The 20,311-nt window shown below is 35.4% G+C and overlaps 2 protein-coding genes across 2 annotated transcripts; both read left to right on the forward strand.

Annotated features, from left to right (window-relative positions):
• The first annotated feature begins 2,664 nt into the window (after nt 1-2,664).
• LOC132036034 (putative glycine-rich cell wall structural protein 1) lies at nt 2,665-3,908 on the forward strand. The gene is made up of 3 exons (XM_059426254.1): nt 2,665-2,775; nt 3,053-3,454; nt 3,539-3,908. Coding segments are annotated over exons 1-3 (588 nt in total). The 5' UTR covers nt 2,665-2,774; the 3' UTR covers nt 3,724-3,908.
• A 12,502-nt stretch (nt 3,909-16,410) lies between these two features.
• Nucleotides 16,411-17,379, forward strand: LOC132036157 (glycine-rich cell wall structural protein 2-like). The gene is made up of 2 exons (XM_059426412.1): nt 16,411-16,719; nt 16,804-17,379. The coding sequence occupies exons 1-2, from the start codon at nt 16,575-16,577 to the stop codon at nt 17,211-17,213; spliced, it is 555 nt and encodes a 184-aa protein (XP_059282395.1). The 5' UTR covers nt 16,411-16,574; the 3' UTR covers nt 17,214-17,379.
• Nucleotides 17,380-20,311: the final 2,932 nt, after the last annotated feature.

Genomic DNA, 20,311 nt, shown 5'->3' on the forward strand with positions numbered 1-20,311 from the left:
CACCGGTGAGCATGTGTGTACGGTGTGTATTTGCCGATATTGCATGCACTTCATCATATTTTGCATTGTACATCATTACATTTTATTCTGCATTATGATATGCTCGTTTGGTTCTGATTTTGGTATGAATGTTGAATGCCTATTGTGATATAAATATAACCATTGACTGAGTTAAATTGTGGATTAGTGACTCTACCTAGGGACGGAACTTGGACTTGTGAGTATCAGGTGGGATTATTGAAACTTGACAGACTTGTGGTTTAGAAGCTTCATCTTAGGCTTTGAGCCTGTGACTCTGTTATGGGATATTCTGTGACTTGGATTTGAGTATTAAGTGGCTATCTGTTTATCTTGTTGATTTTATACTTATATGCGTGAACAAATCTTAGTCGGCCTATGATGCTTACCGGTACATAGTGTTTGTACTGATACTACCTTGCTGCACCCTTTTTGAGTGAAGATTGTGTACCAGATATTTCATCCAGACCACATCTCTAGCTTGAAGCTAGTTAGCTTGAACGGATCCGAGGGTGAGCTTCTATCCACGCCATGCCACCTGAAGATCTCTCTTTTCAGATGTCTACTTTCATTCCAGACATTATTTGTTACTATATTTGAGATATACTTCATTCTTTAGACATTATTGGCTAGAGTCCTTGTACGATGACTTTCAAATTTTGGGGGTGTAATAGTTAAGACTTCCGCACTTATATTAATTATTATTTATGACTTGGTCAGACTATTTATTCATTTACTTATTTATTGATTGTTAGAGTATAAATGATTAAAGAAGTTGAAATTGGCTAGTGATTAATGGGTTAACGGGTAAGGGTTCACCTACTAGTGATAATAAGGTGGGTGCCCGCACGATCGGTAATTTGGGTCGTGACAAAAAGAGTCTCAAATTCCTCTCTTGCCAACAGATATAGGCAACATGCTAATTGCTAAGGATATTTTATAGATAATTGCACCCTTTGTACTCTTGGCAGCCCAGCTAAGTTCATCTTGCCAATCTTTGGATGATTTGTTTACTCCTTGCCACTGTAGCAGTTTGTCCAGATAGCAGTTGAGTATATTGGAAGAACAAATGATTAACAGATTCATGTAGTATTACATAAGGGGCAGCAGAAATCACTTATAGGACTCCATTGTGCAATTCTGTCTTTAGTCAACAGCCTTCTATATATAGCTAGGTATAGGATAAATGTCCACCTAGAGGAGACATAATTGTTACATATTGTACAACTCTATCTTAGTCAACAGCCTTCTATAGATAGCACCCTCGTTTGTTAGTACAACAATCCTCTGTAGATGAACTTAATGAGGATAGTATTGTAGGCGCGTTTCTGTTTACACTACGAGAAAAAAAATATTTGGCAACAAATTTTTTTTTTTTTTGCCATAGATTGATTATTGTTGCAAAAAGTACTTTTGGCGACAAAAAAAAAAAATTTGTTGCATGAACTTTTCGGAATATTATGCGGCGTAAAGTGCAACAACTTTTTTTTTTTGGTTGCCAAAGTACTTTTTGCAACAATAATCAATACTATGACAACAAAATTAAATTTTTTGGCAACAAAAAAAAAAATCATTTGCCAACAATAAAACTTAGTTGTTGCCAAATATAAAAAATTTTGTTGCGATTCTATACTTTCTTGTAGTGTTAAGTCTAATTCTAAAATTGATATCTTGGAATAAAACTGATCTCTTAAAAGAAGAAACAAAAACCTCTTAAATTGACATCCACCTTATTTCTTTTTTATCAAAATTTATTCTATTAACTCTGGAATAATATTAAGATTTGAATATAAGAAGATATAATCGTAGTGTAAAATTACTTATACAACATTTGTTAATATAATCGTCGTGTTAATTACCTCTAAAATGTTTGGTATTCGATATATAATTTCCGTATGACTAATAAAACGTTTGATTTTTTATAGTAATAAATTTCATATAAGTTATGTGGAGTTTAATCCCAAAAATCAAATGATATATTACTATTTAAATATAACTTACACGAGAATAAAAAGGGCAGTATGATGCACTAAACTTTTACTATTTGTGGGGTTCGAGGAAGGAGTGGACTATATTGAGTCTATTGTAAGCATTTTTACCTCTTGCATTTCTACAAAAGACTGTTTTCACGACAATCCGTGACCTCCTAGTTACACAATGACAACTCTTACAATAGTCGGCCGCCAAGGCTCCCCTTCTATAAGTTATACGAGACTTTATGAAATATTTTATTAGAGATAGAATGTAAAATAAGACTACATGCATGTATTAGCAATACTTGAATAAGACTATCTAATGAAATGAATGCTGTTAGATTAAGCAATTTTTACGTAACAGTTTATGTACCTATTCATCACGTAACATTACAGGGGAATCCAACTAGACAACAGCTAGTCATGGCCAGAAATAAAGGTGAATATAGGATTTTAAGGCACCGGAGATGAAGAACTGGAATGTTTCATCATACTAGTACTAGTTCGTAATAGCTAATCATAATGCATGCCTAATAGAACATGTAAGTTTTACTCTCACAATTAATTAATAACCAATAAAGTAAGTCTTCTTATTCACATTCAATTTTATGCTTCTGGCGTTTCCATTTTGTAAATGTGATATTAATTGCATTCATTAACCATGTATGTTACCTTACCACTATTCTATAGTATATAAATGGTCCTAAACATCTCAGATCATTCATCAAGTGCTTAGCTCTTCTCTGAGGTCACTTCAGCTCAAAACTCATACGAGAACAGCCAAGTAAGAAAAGCAGTCCTCATCTTATTTCCTGTTAATGTTGCTTATATTACTGCTAAATATTCCACACAATTACATCTTCCCATCTTATTTTGTGCTAAGCTAATGTTTAGACAGTTATTTTTTCTACTTCGGGACAAGAAATAATGGGAAGTGCAATTTTCAATAGAAAAAAAAAAAAAAAAACTGAATTTTGTTTCTTTTTTCAAATATTTGTTGTTTACTTCTCCCGCTCTCTGAATAGCACTTGCTGACTAGGCTGTGCTACTTTGTGTTGTAGTGTTAACAGCAAATATGAAGATGACTAGCAGGTTGGTTCTTTTGTTTGTTGTGTGTGTTTTCGTGCAAGCCACATGTGCAAGGAAGCTTCTTCAGTTTCCGTCCGGTGACATCCCCGGCTTCGGCGGAATTGACCAAATTATCGGAGGTATCAGAGGTACTGCTGGCGGTGGAGGTGGAGGCGGCGGCGGCGGAGGAGGAGGTAAGGACGGCGGGAGTGGTTTTGGAATTGGAGGGGGTAGTGGATCAGGCAGCGATGGAGGTGGCGGCGGCGGCGGCGGCGGTGGAGGAGGAGGAGGAGGAGGAAAGGACAGCGGGAGTGGTTTTGGAATTGGAGGGGGTAGTGGAGCAGGCAACGATGGAGGTGGTGGTGGTGGCGGCGGCGGAGGAGGAGGAGGAGGAGGTATCAATGGTGGATATGGTGGAGGATTTGGTAGTGGATCAGGTAGCAATGGAGGTGGTGGTGGCGGCGGAGGTGGAGGTGAAGACCGCGGAAGTGGTTTTGGAATAGGAGGTGGATTTGGTAGTGGATTAGGTGGCAATGGAGGTGGTGGCGGCGGAGGTGGCGGCGGTGGAGGAGGTGAAGACGGCGGAAGTGGTTTTGGTGCCGGAGCTGGTGAAGGCCATGGAGATGATGGCGCAGCTATTGATCCTATTGAAATTTTCCCTTGAAGTTTCAATAAGGTCCTTATACGACTTTAGTGATCAACTATTTTCATCGGATTTTTCTCAATAGTTTAGAGTTAGAATAAGGAAATAAAGGCAAATTTGTCTCAAACCATATTCTTTAATGAGCTCTTTTCACTAAATAAATTGTGATTCATAGTTTTGTCGATTTTGAGAGTTGCTAAAATTATGTCATTGATTATATATGTCAATTGGAGTACCGTTATAAAATAATACAATTGAGAGTGAAACAAGAGATTTAGAGAGGAAGCTTAAGGAGAGATTTTATTGACATATTTTGATACCTTACCAAGGGATAAAGCCTTCCTATTTATAGGAAGATAAATGTAACTAGTTAGATTCTAACTCGATGTCCCATAGTTACTTTAGGTTATTTCCTAGTTACATTTTTCTCCAACCAAATCTTTCTCTCCAAGTATAAATTAATACATATTTTATAATACATGGACATTCACTTTTAATATTATTTACTACATTCCCCCTTGAATGCCCATTAATAGATAATGTGCCTCGTTAAAACCTTAGTAGGAAAAATCCTGTGGAAAAAAGTCCTAGCGAAGAAATAGAGTACACATATCTAGTAATACGCTTTGAAAGCTGCCTCAGTATAATCTTTCCAGGAAACCTAATTGGACAAAATCTTGGTTAAGGGAGAAAGAGTGCAGCGCGTATTTTACTCTCCCGGATGAAAACTTCACTTGATGTATCAGAGACAACATATCCCAATCGTGTATACTAGCTTCTCAAATCTTGAGGTTGGTAATGCCTTAGTTAAGATATCTGCTACATTGTCACTTAAAATTTCTTGAATATATTTTCACCACTTCTATGACGATCATGTGTGAAAATAATTTTCGGCGAAATATGTTTTCTTCTGCTTCATCTTCAATGTATCATCCTTTCAGTTGAATAATGTTCAAGCAATTTTGTCTTCAATATATCATCCTTTCAGTGGTACTTCATTCTTCAAGGAAAATTCTTTGCCCTTTTGAAGACTTAGCAATTACTGACTGACTTATAGAATGAATGATATGGCAGTACCCGCATATGTACACATAATTTGTTCGAGATCGAACTTTATAGAGATTATATAAATGTCCTGCATTTCATAACCAACAAACCTTGATTATATTGGTTAGAATCAATAATTTATATCATTATTTATTTCACTCTAATGTCTCCACGGGTATAAGTGAGATTACATCTTGCCTGAATAAAAACATTATCTCATGGATAGTAATAGCAGGATACATTAGTGCACCAATCGCACTAGACATAGTACTTTTTGACCATTTTCATGAGATCCAGAATTGATCTTTCTTTATGTTAAGCGATCTTACAACCATTGAGGTACTCGAGGACTTTAAGACCTTTTAGATCCTTTAAAATATTTCATATAAACTTCACTGTCCAACTTGACATGACAATATTTCATTATACACATTCAATTTTTCATGTATTGCAAGACTACATGAAATCTCATTGCATCCACCACAGGATAACACATCTCCATACAATAATGCCAAGATTTTTGCGAAAAACCTTGATACCACAAGTCACAAGCCGAACTTTATATCTTACGGATTTATTTTTCATTTCACTTTTCGCACAAAAATTCCTTTATACCCCAATGACATTATACCTTGAGGTCTTTGGACTATAGGGCCAAAATATCACTTTTTCAAGTGAAAAAAATATACTTGAACTGTGTATTTTTATTTGGCCAATCATTTATCTGTCCATACTCTTTGACATATTTGACTTCAAGATCCTCATCACTATTTATAATGTTGAGCGCTACATTATATCAAAGATACCGTCGACAGTCATTTGATATCGGTTCCTATTCGTCAGAACTTATCGGGATCTGTTCATTTTTCATCATTTTTAGGTACATGAATCTTTTTCAAAGTTTTATGAAGTGTCATGTTGTGGTGCTACTTGCCTCATTATTATGATCATTTGTTCCTTTCCGTCTTCAAGGAATTTTACTTTTGGAACCGATTGGTCTATCGCCATAGACTCGGTCCTTCAGGATGTTAGTTTAGTTGGAGCATTTGTAGATGGAATATGATATTGGGTCAGCAAATGCGCCTGACAATTTATTTAAATTATATCATACCAGTGATAATTCATTATATATACATTATTTTCCAACTGCTTTTCATCTCACTCCTTAGTGTTAGAAAATCTAACACGCATCACAACCTTATTTGGCGACCCATCTTTGTGCATTGTGGTGGAGAAACTTAATCATATACCGCACATTCAAATCTCTAGATGGGAATTATTTGGTTCCTGACCCTGAACCAATTGTGATAGGGAAATCTTATTGGCTTGATGTATACAAGCATTGTTGCATATTATATAACACATCTCATGCCAAAACTCTATTTGAGAGATTTGTTCTCATAACCAATTGTTTAACTATAATTAAATGCACGCAATTTCTACTAAACCAACTTGGATATAAATCAGCATTATCAACATATATTCATAGTTTGGAAATGTGCTCTTAATTTACCAATTTGAACAAACAACCTTGCGAAAATCAAATTGCAAGTTGATACCAAATGCACGTGTGACCATAACATAAATGCATCTATTTTTTTCAAATATAGCAAACCGAACATGAGTTGGGAATGTATATATATATATATATATATATATATATATATATATATCATCTTTTATTGTTCCAAAATCGGACAGGGATACAATCCCAACCTTGTTTTCCCCATTTAATGATCGGCTTGTCCTCATTTGTCGTATAGAATTGAAGGGATAAGAATCTTTTGCTTTCTTCAAAAAATATAAAAATGTGAATTCTCAATTTTTTGCATCACATTTGAAAGGAAAGGATAACCCATGCCAATGATATTTGTTTATGAAACTTCTAGTTTACTATCGCGATATGATTCCAATTTGTAGGCTGCATATAACTCCATATTTGTGTATGCAAACATGAGAAAAATTTCTTAAGTATATATCACATAAATATTTATAATAATTTGTACTTATAGTAAATGAAGATATAAAACTTCCCATAATTTGTAGCCTCAATATAACTCCTTTTTTTTTTCTTTGCCAGTGCCTTTGAAACTTAAATAAGTTTCTTTTGAGACATACTACAACACTAAAATTATGAATAATTTTCTTCCTCCGAGTAGTAACAAAGTAGCTCTTTCGGAGCTCTCAATTAATTTTGTGTACTATCACATATTTCATAACACCATCCTTATAGTGAACATCTCCTTTAAGGAGAAAATCTTGTAATTACGGTCATGATAAAAAAAATTATAGGCAGGAATTATATCTTGCTTTTACCCTTTGGTAATCCATGATAAGACATTCCACAATACTTGTGACGTACTAAAAGTATGTCATCAAATGACCGTTTATGCCAAAATAAAATTTCATTATTTCTCTTAAACCTCCCGTAGAGATGAGTTATGGTATTAGCAACCATACATGAGCACATCCTCATCCATAATTTTTATCACATCTTGACACATTCACTAAGACAATGATTATAATCAGCTTACATTGTCACATTCTCTTCAAGAATGGACGAATTAGCGTGCTTATAAATTTATATATTGTCATGCTTAACATTTATCATATATTTTATGATCCGCCTCAACATCACTTTGAAAGGTCAAGTGCGTCTCCACTTTGTATTCCATTCTTTTGATGGAGGATTTATAAAATTTATCAAATCGATTAACAATCGCATGCCCAATAACCTTTGATACCATATTGATGATAAAAATTAAATTTACCTTTTGAAGGACCATCTTGAGAACCCATCATGTTCTTCCTTTTATAATTAGCACAATGAAGACTATTATTATTTTGTCCCTCCATGCCCACGTTCATACAATCAACCATTTGTCTTATTATGCACTGCTACCATATTCACTTCAGGAAATAGAGCAAATTCAATGGGACGAGCTTCATAACTTTTCATCAAAATCATATTATTTTGCCTCGGTCATCATAATATCATCGATATAGTGCATTGGGACTTGAACCCAATGTCTTACTCATATTAAGACGTGCTAGACCATAATTCGGTGGGACTCGAACCCAATATCTTATAATGCATCATGGTGCACTAAGACTTTAACCCTACGTCTTATTCTCTTGGTGTGATAGGACTTGAATCCACCATCTTACCTTCAATCAATGGCACAATCAGGAGCGATTTTAGGTACTAAAAATTGGGGTACGTGAACACATGAAATTAGATATTTTATATATATATTTTCTAAAAGTATAATACCATATGCTGGAACCCATACTACTAAAATACTAAATGGTGCACTTGGTTGAAGATTGAGTTATTTACCTAGAGGACTAGGGATCAGTCCCACTTCATACTTTTTTTCTTTCTTTTTTATTTTTTAGTGGTGAACCCATGTTCCAGAAATTTCAGATTCGCCTCTCGGCAAAATAGGCCAAAGTGTGCTAGGACTCGTCTTCGAGCCTTTAAAATATTACCACTTCATGATTGTATACATAAGTGAATTAAGTTTCAACGAGATGTATGAAATATAGCCGTTCTTGGGTCAAACTGTTTTAGAGTTCACAAGTTAATAATAATCATCCATGGACATAGTAACAAAAGAAAATAAGCGTTACAAATTGAACATAAGAGAAAGAAAGAATATCTCTTCATACTTACAAATTGAACAAAAGAGAAAGAAGGAATATCTCTTCATATATACTTCAACAAAACAATATCAAATATCTAAGCATGTATGTTCGACCTAGTTAACAATTTAATTTTGGTAACCCGATATTTTTATAAAGCTTACAAGTAATTTAAATTCCAAGAAGTAATATGGGTACATCTCCATCATAGTCACGTGACCCGAATACTATAAGTTAGAAAATAATTTTTTTCATGGAGCATATTGGCAATGGTGCTCGCGTTCTGTAGAATCCAAAGTCAGCGTAATGGATGAGAAAATTTGGCGCACTACGTGGACCTCTTAAAAGTTCAACCATGAAATATCTCTGCACTTTTAATAATCTAAATTAAGATAAGATAAAAGAATTGAATACCTTATGTGGTTAAATGCAGAAGTTCCAAAGTGAACTGTGCATGGTGGAGATATTAATCCTCAAGAGTAGAACAATCTGCTAATGTGTTACAAAATACTATAAATTGAGAGTGAAACAAGAGAATTAGAAAAGAAGCTTGAGGAGAGATTTTATTGTCATATTTTGATATCTTACGTTACCAAGGAGATAAAGCCTTCCTATTTATAGGAAGAGAAATACTTGGTCACCAAGTAACTAGTTAGATTCTAACTAAATGCTCATAGTAACTAGAGGTTATTTCCTAGTTACATTAGTCTCGAACCAAACCCTGCTCTCCAAGTATAAATTAATACATATTTTATAATACACATACATTCACTTATAATATTATTTACAACAAGTACTTTTTATTTAGCAAATTTATCTATATTCTACAACACGTTCAGATCATATAAGTACTTAGATCGTAATGTAACAAATGCACTTAATGATCTTAGGTCCGAACCATTCTATACACGTACCAAATGACCCCCTAGTGTGGATGTTACTGTTGGTACGTTCATGTTCAAACCTAGTGTTATTAACCTGTATCCGAAAATATACTTAAATGAGAAACTGGAAATTTTAGAAAATAAAACCAGAATCTAAAATTTTAGAAGAACAGTATCTGAAAAATGTATAAGAATTAAATCGAGCCCACTGAATGCATAGTGTGTCCTTAAGGAAATTATTCCCCTCAATGTACCCGAGGTTGTGGAATATATCCTCCCAAGATAGAACGATTTACTCACCGTTGTAGCGGTACTGCAAACTCCGGCGCCAACAAACTCGCTCGAAAGCTGTAAATCACACGAAAATTTAAAGTGCAACAAAAAGAAAAGAGGAGAAGATCAGAAAATCCGTAAGGAATATTCTGAAGATCATCAGGACATATATAGCCATGGAAGCGTTGGTTCAGAAAGGTGCAACTCAAAGGCTGCACCCTTTCAGATGGGCGGGAATATTTGAATTAATCCGGGAAGGAAACGGGTCACGGATCAGAAACGGATCCGGAAAATCGGGTCACAATTTGGATTTTTAATTAATAATAAAACAATTAAAATTAATTAAATTTGGTCCAAAAAGAAATTGATCAAATTCGAATTCGAAGCCGAAGCTGAAGCCGAGCCGAGCGACGACGAAGGTGCGAGGGGGGGGTCCTCTTCTCAACTCTTTATGAGCTAGAAGATGTGCTTCTACATATAAGCACAAGAACTTTTCTTTCCACAACCAATGTGGGAGAAATGTTTCATTCAATAAGCAAAAAAGGAACAATTCAAAATTTTCATTTTCCCTTCATATTTCTTCCATCCATTTCCCATTCATCTAATCATTAAAACCCAACGATCCCCCACATGAATGGGGAATGACTATAAGATAAAGGAATGCACGGACAAGTGTGTGATTTACAAGTAAAGATTAATTGCATCTAGATAAGTAGGTTTCCCTTTGAACTTTCTATAGTGAACTTATATCGGATGTACTCGGTCAATCGGTAGATATGATATCTTTGAACCGTCGAGCTTTGTTGTACACCTAGACAACATAAGTCACACAATTAACTCTTAACCTTCTATGGTTCTCACTGTTGTGTTCGTTTCAGCCATGAACACTGCCTGGTTTCACGAGTGCATAGAGAATTGGCCTTCACTATCATTCTCCTTGAAGCGGCTTAAGCTTTACACTCACATAGGTGATTTCTAAACGTGTAAACGTGTAATCCTATAGATACACTATCTGTTCATATCTTGCCAAACTTAGAAACCATTAAAAAACGTTAATGCTTTATTAACTCATGCTTTATCCTTATTTCTGAACATTGTCTTCATCACCAGAATGAGTTGAGTTATTTGACAATATTGAACAGTCATTCATAACTTTGGCTGATCTCTTTGAATCTAGCTTTTATCTCCAGTCTACTACGCCATAATAGCTTGTCCTAGGCCTTAACCCTATTCCCCGCGATGATCTTTTAACTGCCTCTCCAGTTAGGACTTTTGTAATTGGATCCGACACATTATCTCTCGGCTTTACGTAGTCAATAGTGATAACAGCACTAGAGAGTAGTTGCCTAACGGTATTGTGTCTCCGTCGTATCTGACGAGATTTTTCGTTATATATAACACTGCCTACCCTACCCATTGCCACTTGACTATCACAATGTATGCATATAGGTGCCAACGATTTGGGCCAAAATGGAATATCTTCCAAAAAATTCTGGAGCCATTCTGCTTCTTCACCAGCCTTGTCTAAAGCTACAAATTCAGATTCCATTGTACAGCGAGGGATGCATGTCTGTTTGGATGATTTCTAAGATACTACTCCTCCACCAATGGTAAAAACATATCCACTTGTGGATTTAACTTCAGATGATCTGATGATCCTATTTGCATCACTATATCGCTCAATTACTGTGGGATATTCATTATAGTGCAAACCATAGTTTTGGGTGTCTTTTAAATACCCCAAATCTCGTTTCATTGCCATCCAATGAGTTTGATTGGGATTACTTGTGAACCGACTCAGCTTACTAAGCACATGCTATATCTGGTCGCGTACAATTCATGATATACATCAAACTTTCCAATACTCAGGCATAGTCCAATTGTGAATCACTTTCACCTTCATTCTTTTAAAGTGCAAAACTTACATCAATTGGAGTCTTTGCAATATTGAAATTCAAATACTTGAACTTGTCAAGTACCCTTTCAATATAATGAGACTGTGATAATGACCTTGTGGAGTTTTATGGATCCTAATTCCTAAGATCAAATCAAAGAACTCCTAAGTCTTTCATGTCAAATTTGCTAGCAAGCATATGCTTAGTGGCATTTTATGTCGGTAATATCTCTACGCATTATCAACATGTCATCAACATATAAACAAACAATGACTTCATGATTTGGAGTATTTTTAATGTAAACACATTTGTCACACTCATTAATCTTAAATCCATTTGCCAACATTGTTTAGTCAAACTGTTCATGCCATTGTTTGGGTGCTTGTTTTAGTGCATAAAGTGACTTAACAAGTTTGCACAATTTCCTTTCTTTACCAGGAACCACGAAATCCTTAGGTTCTTCCATTTAAATTTCTTTCTCCAGCTCTCCATTTAAGAAAGCTGTCTTAACATCCATTTGATGGATTTTAAGACCATACACGGCTGCCAGTACTACTAACACCCAAATGGATGTTATCCGTGTTACCGGCAAATATGTGTGAAAATAATCAAGGCCTTCTTTTTGTCTATAACCTTTAACAACAAGCCTTGCCTTATATTTGTCAATAGTGTCATCAGCTTTCATTTTCCTTTCAAAGATCCATTTCGAACCTAAGGGTTTATTTCCAGGAGGAAGATCAACCAATTACCATGTATGGTTGTTCAAGATCTCAAATGGTGAATCTGAAGAAGACATGGCTTCTTTAAATGTTTGAGGCTAATTTTCAAGCAAAAATATCACAAAATCCGGTCTAAAGGAAGTAGATGTCCTTTGACGTTTGCTACGCCTTGGATCCTCTTTACTTGGTGTATTTTCCTTTTGTTCTTCCCGTGGTCGTTTAGATCTTTCGCTAGACGACTCACACTCATTTTTATACGGATAAATGTTTTCAAAGAATTCAGCATTATCTGATTCAATTACCGTATTAACATGAAAGTCGAAATTTTCGAATTTGTGAACCAAAAACCGACATGCTTTACTATTGGTAGCATATCCAATGAAAACACAATCCACAATTTTTGGTCTTATTTTGACCTTTTTGGGTATAGGAACTTGTACTTTAGCTAAGCACACCCACATTTTGAAATATTTCAAGTTGGGTTTTCTTCCTTTCTATTTTTTATATGGAATAGATTGTGTTTTGTTGTGGGAACTCTGTTGAGTATTCGGTTAGATGTAAGGATAGCTTCCCCCACAAGCCCTGCGGCAAATCGGAACTTATTAATAAAGCATTCATCATTTTCTTTAATGTTCGGTTTTTCCTTTCCGCAATTCTATTAGATTGTGGTGTGTAAGGGGTAGCAGTTTGATGAATAATTCCATATTCTAAACGTATCTCTACAAAAAGAGATTCATACTCTCCACCCTTATCACTTATTATCATTTTTATCTTTTTATTCAATTGATTTTCAACTTCATTTTTGTATTGCTTAAATGATTCAATTGCTTCATCCTTACCATTAAGCAAATGAACATAGCAATATCGAGTGCAATCGTCAATAAAAATTATGAAATACTTTTTCCCACCGCGAGATGGTATTGACTTCATATCCTAAATATCTGTATGAATTAAGTCTAAAGGATTGGAATTTCTCTCAATAGACTTATAAGGGTGTTTAACAAACTTAGATTCAACACATATTTGACATTTTAATTTATTACACTCAAATTTAGGCAATACTTCTAAGTTAATCAATTTTCGCAAGGTTTTGTAGTTGACGTGTCCTAAACGAACATGCCATAAATCATTTGACTCTAATAAATAAGACGAAGCTGGAATTTTATTAATACTGTCAACAACTATTACATTGAGTTTGAAAAGGCCCTCTGTGAGGTAAACCTTCCCCACATACATATCATTTTTGTTAACAACAACCTTATCAAAAACAAAAACACATTTGAATCCATTCTTGACTAATAGTGAAGTTGAAACTAAGTTCTTCCTAATTGTAGGAACATAAAGAACGTTGTTGAGCATCAACACCTTGCCGGAAGTCATCTTCAGGAATATCTTCCCATATCCTTCAACCTTTGTTGCAGTATTTCCTATGGAAAGCTCTTCTTCGAGTCCCGCGGGAGCATACATAGCGAATGCTTCTTTGACAAAGACAAATATGTCGAGTGGCTCCAGAGTCAATACACCACTCCTTTGGATTTCCAACAAAATTGCATTCCGTGAGCATGGACATAGATCATCAATTTCATCATTCTTTCCCACCATGTTTGCCTAATCTTTTTTCTCATTTTTCGTAGAGGCCCGACAATCTGGAACCTTATGTCCAGTTTTTCCATAATTATAGCAGTTGTCTTTGTATTTTTCTTGTTCTGCTCCTTCTTTTGCCCAGACGGCTTCTTCCGTTTCTTATTATTTGGACCAGCTTCCTCAACGATGTTTGCTCCCATAATCGTTGAGTTTCCACACAATTTCTTTTCGGTGGCTTTGTTATCCTCCTCGATCTTCAGACGAATCACAAGATCTTCCAGTGTCATTTATTTGCGTCTGTGTTTTAGGTAGTTCTTGAAATCTCTCCATGAAGGAGGCAACTTTTCAATTACCACAACCACTTGAAAGGCCTCATTAACTACCATACCTTCAACAATTAGGCCATGGATAAGGACTTGGAGCTCTTGAACTTGGGTTCCAACAGTTTTACTGTTCATCATTTTATAGTTTAGAAACTTGGCAACCACAAATTTTTTCAAGCATGCGTCTTCCGTTTTATACTTCTTTTCAAGTGCAATCCACAATTCTTTTGAAGTCTTCGCAGTACTGTAGACGTTGTATAGGTCATCCTCTAAACCACTAAGGATGTAACACTTGCACAAGAAATCTGAATGCTTCCAAGCCTCAATAACCATGAAGCGCTGATTTTGTGACATTCCTTCTTCAGGAACTGGAGGATCTTCATTTGTGAACTTTTGCATGCCAGCCAAAAGAACATTCTTTGCTACCATCCTTTGAAGTTAATTTCAGAAAATTTCGCTGGTTTCTCTGCCGGTGCCATTACATGTGTAGCAGTTAAATGACTTGATGATGCAACTGTCGTTGCCGCAATAGTCTCCGTTCCAGTAGAAACATTGACATCCTTTTCTATTGCCATTTTTTCACTTTCAATAGTTGATAAACAATTTAATCAATGGCAAACAAAATAGAAAAGTAAACAGTGAAGGTTTATATGTTCAAACTGTTTCACAAGTTAACGATGAAGTTTTTATGTTCTTCAAAACGTTTCACAATTATGAACTTTAAGAATCCGACGAAGTTTTTATGTTCTTCAAATCGGAATAGAAAAATTCAAACGGAGTAGAAAACTAGAAAGGTTTTAATCTCTAGAAACAGAATACAAATTATAAAAAATACAAAACTAATTTCCTTAAGATTGTTATTAACCTGTATTCGAAAATATACTTAAACGGGAAACTGGAAATTTTAGAAAATAAAACCAGAATTTGAAATTTTGATCATCAGGACATATATAGCCATGGAAGCGTTGGTTCAGAAAGGTGCAACTCAAAGGTTGCACCCTTTCAGATGGGTGGGAATATTTGAATTAGTCCGAGAAGGAAACCGGTCACGGATCAGAAATGAATTCGGAAAACCGGTCACAGTTTGGATTTTTAATTAATAATAAAACAATTAAAATTAATTAAATTTGGTCCAAAAAGATTATCAATCAAATCATCCGAATCCGAGCCGAGCGACGATGACGGCACGAGGGAGGTCCTCTTCTCAACTCTTTATGAGCTAGAAGATGTGCTTCTACATATAAGCACAAGAACTTTCCTTTCCACAACCAATGTCGAGAAATGCTTCATCCAAAAAGCAAAAAGGAGCAATTCAAAATTTTCATTTTCTCTCCATATTTCTTCCCTCCATTTCCCATTCATCTAATCATTAAAACCCAGCACCTAGTTCTGAAATCGATATCTTGAAGGAAAAAAATAACCTTTTAAATGGACATCCACTTTATGCCAAGCAGTTCTATAATTCTGGAATAATATTAAAAGGTCCTATGTATGAAGTATAAGAAGATTTAATAAGACTTCCATATATAGCGTTTGGTTTTCGATATATAAACATCGTATAAATAATAAACCGTTTGGTTTCTGATATTAAATTCGGTATAAGTTATGTGCAGTTTGGTATAACTTAAACGAGAATCTATGTAATATTCTATTCGAGACAAAGTACATCAATAAAACTATTTGAAGAAAACAATGTTTTTAGATTAGGCAATCTCTACAAAACAATATGTATTATTATTATTATTCATTGCATAACCATTCATACATTATTCACCGGATAACAGTCCCTACATTATTATTCACCGGATAACCATTACTTGCATTAATTATAATCTTCATTCTTCGTGTAAGTAGACCTTTTGCCAAAACAACCCAAAGTAGAACTGGGGATAGTTTTCAGGTACTGAGCTATTTCATCATACTATTACTAGTTCTTAATAGCTCTAACACAGTAATGCCTAATAAAACATGTAAGTTTTACTCTCACAATTAATTAATAACCATAACGCAAGTCTTCTTAGTCACATTCAATTTTATGCTTCTGGCGTTTCCATTTTGTAAATGTGATATTAATTGCATTCATTAACCATGTATGTTACCTTACCACTAATCTATAGTATATAAATGGTCCTAAACATGCATCTCAGATCATTCATCAAGTGCTTAGCTCTTCTTTGAGGTCACTTCAGCTCAAAACACATACGAGAACAGCCAAGTAAGAAAAGCAATCCTCATCTTAATTTCCTGTCAATGTTGCTTATATTACTGCAAAATTTTCTACACAATTACATCTTCCCATCTTATTTTGTGCTAAGCTAATGTTTAGACAGTTATTTTTTCTACTTCGGGACAAGAAATAATGGGAAGTGCAATTTTGCAATAGAAAAAAAAAAACTGAATTTTGTTTCTTTTTTCAAATATTTGTTGTGTACTTCTCCCGCTTTCTGAATGGCACTTGCTGACTAGGCTGTGCTACTTTGTGTTGTAGTGTTAACAGCAAATATGAAGATGACTAGCAGGTTGGTTCTTTTGTTTGTTGTGTGTGTTTTCGTGCAAGCCACATATGCAAGGAAGCTTCTTCAGTTTCCGTCCGGTGACATCCCCAGCTTCGGCGGAATTGACCAAATTATAGGAGGTATCGCTGGCGGTGGAGGCGGCGGCGGCGGCGGAGGAGGAGGTATGAATGGTGGATATGGTGGAGGATTTGGTAGTGGATCAGGTAGCAATGGAGGTGGCGGCGGCGGTGGCGGTGGCGGCGGAGGTGGAGGCGAAAACGGCGGAAGTGGTTTTGGAATAGGAGGTGGATTTGGTGGCAATGGAGGTAGCGGTGGCGGTGGCGGCGGAGGTGGAGGCGAAGACGGCGGAAGTGGTTTTGGAATAGGAGGTGGATTTGGTAGTGGATTAGGTGGCAATGGAGGCGGTGGTGGTGGCGGCGGCGGCGGAGTTGGAGGTGAAGACGGCGGAAGTGGTTTTGGAATAGGAGGTGGATTTGGTAGTGGATTAGGTGGCAATGGAGGTGGTGGCGGCGGAGGTGGCGGTGGTGGAGGAGGTGAAGACGGCGGGAGTGGTTTTGGTGCCGGAGCTGGTGAAGGCTATGGAGATGATGGCGCGACTATTGATCCTATTGAAATTTTCCCTTAAAGTTTTAATAATGTCCTTAAACGGCTTTGGTGATCAACCATTTTTAACGGATTTTTCTCAGTAGTTTAGAGTTAAAATAAGGAAATAAAGGCAAATTGTCGCAAACCATATTCTTTAATGAGCTCTTTTCACTAAATAAATTGTGATTCATAGTTTTATCGATTTTGAGAGTTGTTAAAATTATGTCATCGATTATATATTTCAATTGGAATACTTTTTATTTGGCAAAAAATGTATCTACATTCTACAATACTCTTTAATTTAATCAATGAAATTTAAAAGTCTTAAAAAGTGCAACTTACCTTAGCTACTGCTTATTACAGAAAAGATTGTTTACCCCTTAAGGCAACTTTTATATGGCTTCATAAGTACGAGGTTTATAAGCTTAATTATTCAAAATAACAGATATAACTAAACCAGTAAATGATGTGACATCATCATCATTATGCATATTCTTCTCGACAAAAACATTAGACTCATTAAAAATGACATAAACAATATTTCACACTTATCATTCATGATCAAATACACTTAATTTATAGAGTGGAGAGCGACCTACCTATCTCAACTTTTTCAATGAATATATCTTTCTTTTTAAATGTCACACTCCCTTCCTCGAAGACGGTTAGTGAGAAGAATTTCTTTATTTACCTATCTCAACTTTTTCAATGAATATATCTTTCTTTTCAAATGTCACACTCCCTCCCTCGAAGACTGCTAGTGAGAAAAATTTCTTCATTTACCTATCTCAACTTTTTCAATGAATATACCTTTCTTTTCAAATGTCACACTCCCTCCCTCGAAGACTGCTAGTGAGAAAAATTTCTTCATTTACCTATTTCAACTTTTTCAATGAATATACCTTTCTTTTCAAATGTCACACTCCCTACCTCGAAGACTGCTAGGAGAAAAATTTCTTCATTCATGTGCCTTGAGCAATCACTATACAAATTCAAGTACTATCATTGGTTGCTCTGTCTCACCCTAACCTGCAAATCTAAATTAAGTATTAGACTTAGGAACTCAAACTTGTTTGGGTCCCTTTCCTCGTGAAACATTATAAAGCATATCTTTTCTAACCCATTTAACAATGTTTCATTTTTCTCAAGAGCTTTTATTCTGGCTAAACATTCATATTTATAGTGTCCTGTGTATTCATGGTGGCTACATAAGCTATGTTCGGGCAAGCCAATATATTTTCTTTTGATTTTGATGTCTCATCTCACCCTCTTGCTTTGTAACCAACATGACATCTATTATGATGTTCATTTAACCTGCTTAAAGCTTTAGTGAATTTATTCTACTTTCTGGTCATTGCAAGTTCAGAGTTAAATATTTTTCAAAGTCTCTTGAAGCTCTGATTTTTTTCTAACTTCTTTATAGTAATTTCATATTCAAGAGATTTTTTTATGGATGTCAACTTGACTCTTGCTTGTAGTTTGAATTTTCTTCCTTCAGAGACGACAATGTTCCATCCAATTTGTTGCTTTCATTTGTGACTGTTCCATTAACGTTTTCAAGTTCAGTTTTATACTTTTTAAAAGCTTTACAATCAGATTTTAAACTTAAAAGAGTTTTAGCCAGTTCATCTTTTTCCAACACTCACAAGATGAAGGTCATTCTTAATGAAAGTACAAGGTTCACTACTTTATTCTTAGATAAGTTCTGAACCCGGGCTTTAAATTGTTCGAGACTTACCTTAGAAGATTCATCATCAGACTCGGAGTCGATCCTAGTCATGAGAGCTATCATTCCAATACCTTTACTTTCATCCTTTACTTTCATCACTTGATTCTTCATAAGAGGTTTCTCCCCAAGTTTCTTTCATGGCCTTTTTAAAGGCCTTTGAAGCAAATCTTTTGCTGCTTCTTGAAATTTGTACATTCCTTCTTTTGTTCTTTCTTCTACACAATTACCATCATTAGTCACTTCCACCGCCACCATCACTATCAGTATCACCATCTTTACTGTCAATCACTGCCAATCATAAATGTGATCAGTCAGTACCGCTCCAACCACCTTCATTATCACAAACTATAACTATTACCAATCACCTCCTCCATCACAACATCTACTCTCTATCACTGCCAACCACTATCACTATCATCACCGCACAACCATTTCCACCACCCTTATTGCAAACCATCACCGCTTCCACTCCTACCATACTACCACTATTGTCATCATATATCACCATCAAGTAACCATCAATGAGCTATCAAAAACCGGGTCCGGAACCAAAATGCCCCAAAAAAAAAACAGTTTCGACCAAAATACCCAACAAAAAAAAAAAATGTTACGAAAACACCTTTAGCGCAGTAAATTACTGCGCTAAAGAGTTAACGGAGACGGCTTCGTTAACTGCTATAGCGCAGTAAATTACTGCGCTATATTGTTATTTTTTTTTTTTTCTTGCTCTTTTGGTTAACCCTTCTTTCGTTACACTTTTTAACGTACTTTGACCATAGATTAATCATGCTTCGGGACCCCGAAACTTCAATATTTTATATAGAACCCTACTTATTTTTGTGCGATTAATTAGGTAGGATCAACACATCAAGGATACACAAAAGTTCGGATGACCGTTTTAAAGGTTGAAAAGTGCTCGAACGCCATTTTCGTTCAAGGCTCGGTGACATTAGCTTGAAGTTCTTTACGAATACTTAAACTTGTTCATTAATAAGTAATCAAAAGTTAGTCAAAATGGCAGCATTCATACAAAAAAAAAAAAAAACTTAATTAAATTGCATCATTCATAACCTTGAGTAGATGAAAATACTTAACATACTAATTCATTAATAAGAGCATAATGATATATTAAACTTAAAACTAAAATCACAACATTCTTGAGTAGATGAAAATACTTAACATACTAATTAATGCCTAAGAGCATAATGATATATTAAACTTAAAACTAAAATCACAACATTCTTAATCATCATCAGAGTACAAGTCCTCAATATCGTCCTCGAAAAATATTGGCGGTTTCTTAAGACACATCTTTTTTTCGGTGGCGCTAGTTCTCTACCGGTTGATAATGCTTGTTCTTCGGCCAACTTTAGCATGTAAAATCTACATCGTCTTGCCAAAGATTCTCG

The sequence above is a fragment of the Lycium ferocissimum genome, chromosome 11 (assembly GCF_029784015.1).
Source record: "Lycium ferocissimum isolate CSIRO_LF1 chromosome 11, AGI_CSIRO_Lferr_CH_V1, whole genome shotgun sequence".
In the NCBI taxonomy this organism is placed as follows: Eukaryota; Viridiplantae; Streptophyta; class Magnoliopsida; order Solanales; family Solanaceae; genus Lycium; species Lycium ferocissimum.

What these genes read in the sequence shown, in the direction of transcription:
- LOC132036034 (XM_059426254.1), top strand. An exon ending in CGGAGGAGGAGGAGGAGGAG is followed by an intron (nt 3,455 to 3,538) that starts GTATCAATGGTG and finishes GTGGAGGTGAAG; the next exon opens with ACCGCGGAAGTGGTTTTGGA.
- LOC132036157 (XM_059426412.1), top strand. Translation starts at nt 16,575, where the DNA reads ATGAAGATGACTAGCAGGTTGGTTCTTTTGTTTGTTGTGTGTGTTTTC. An exon ending in TATAGGAGGTATCGCTGGCG is followed by an intron (nt 16,720 to 16,803) that starts GTGGAGGCGGCG and finishes GTAGCAATGGAG; the next exon opens with GTGGCGGCGGCGGTGGCGGT.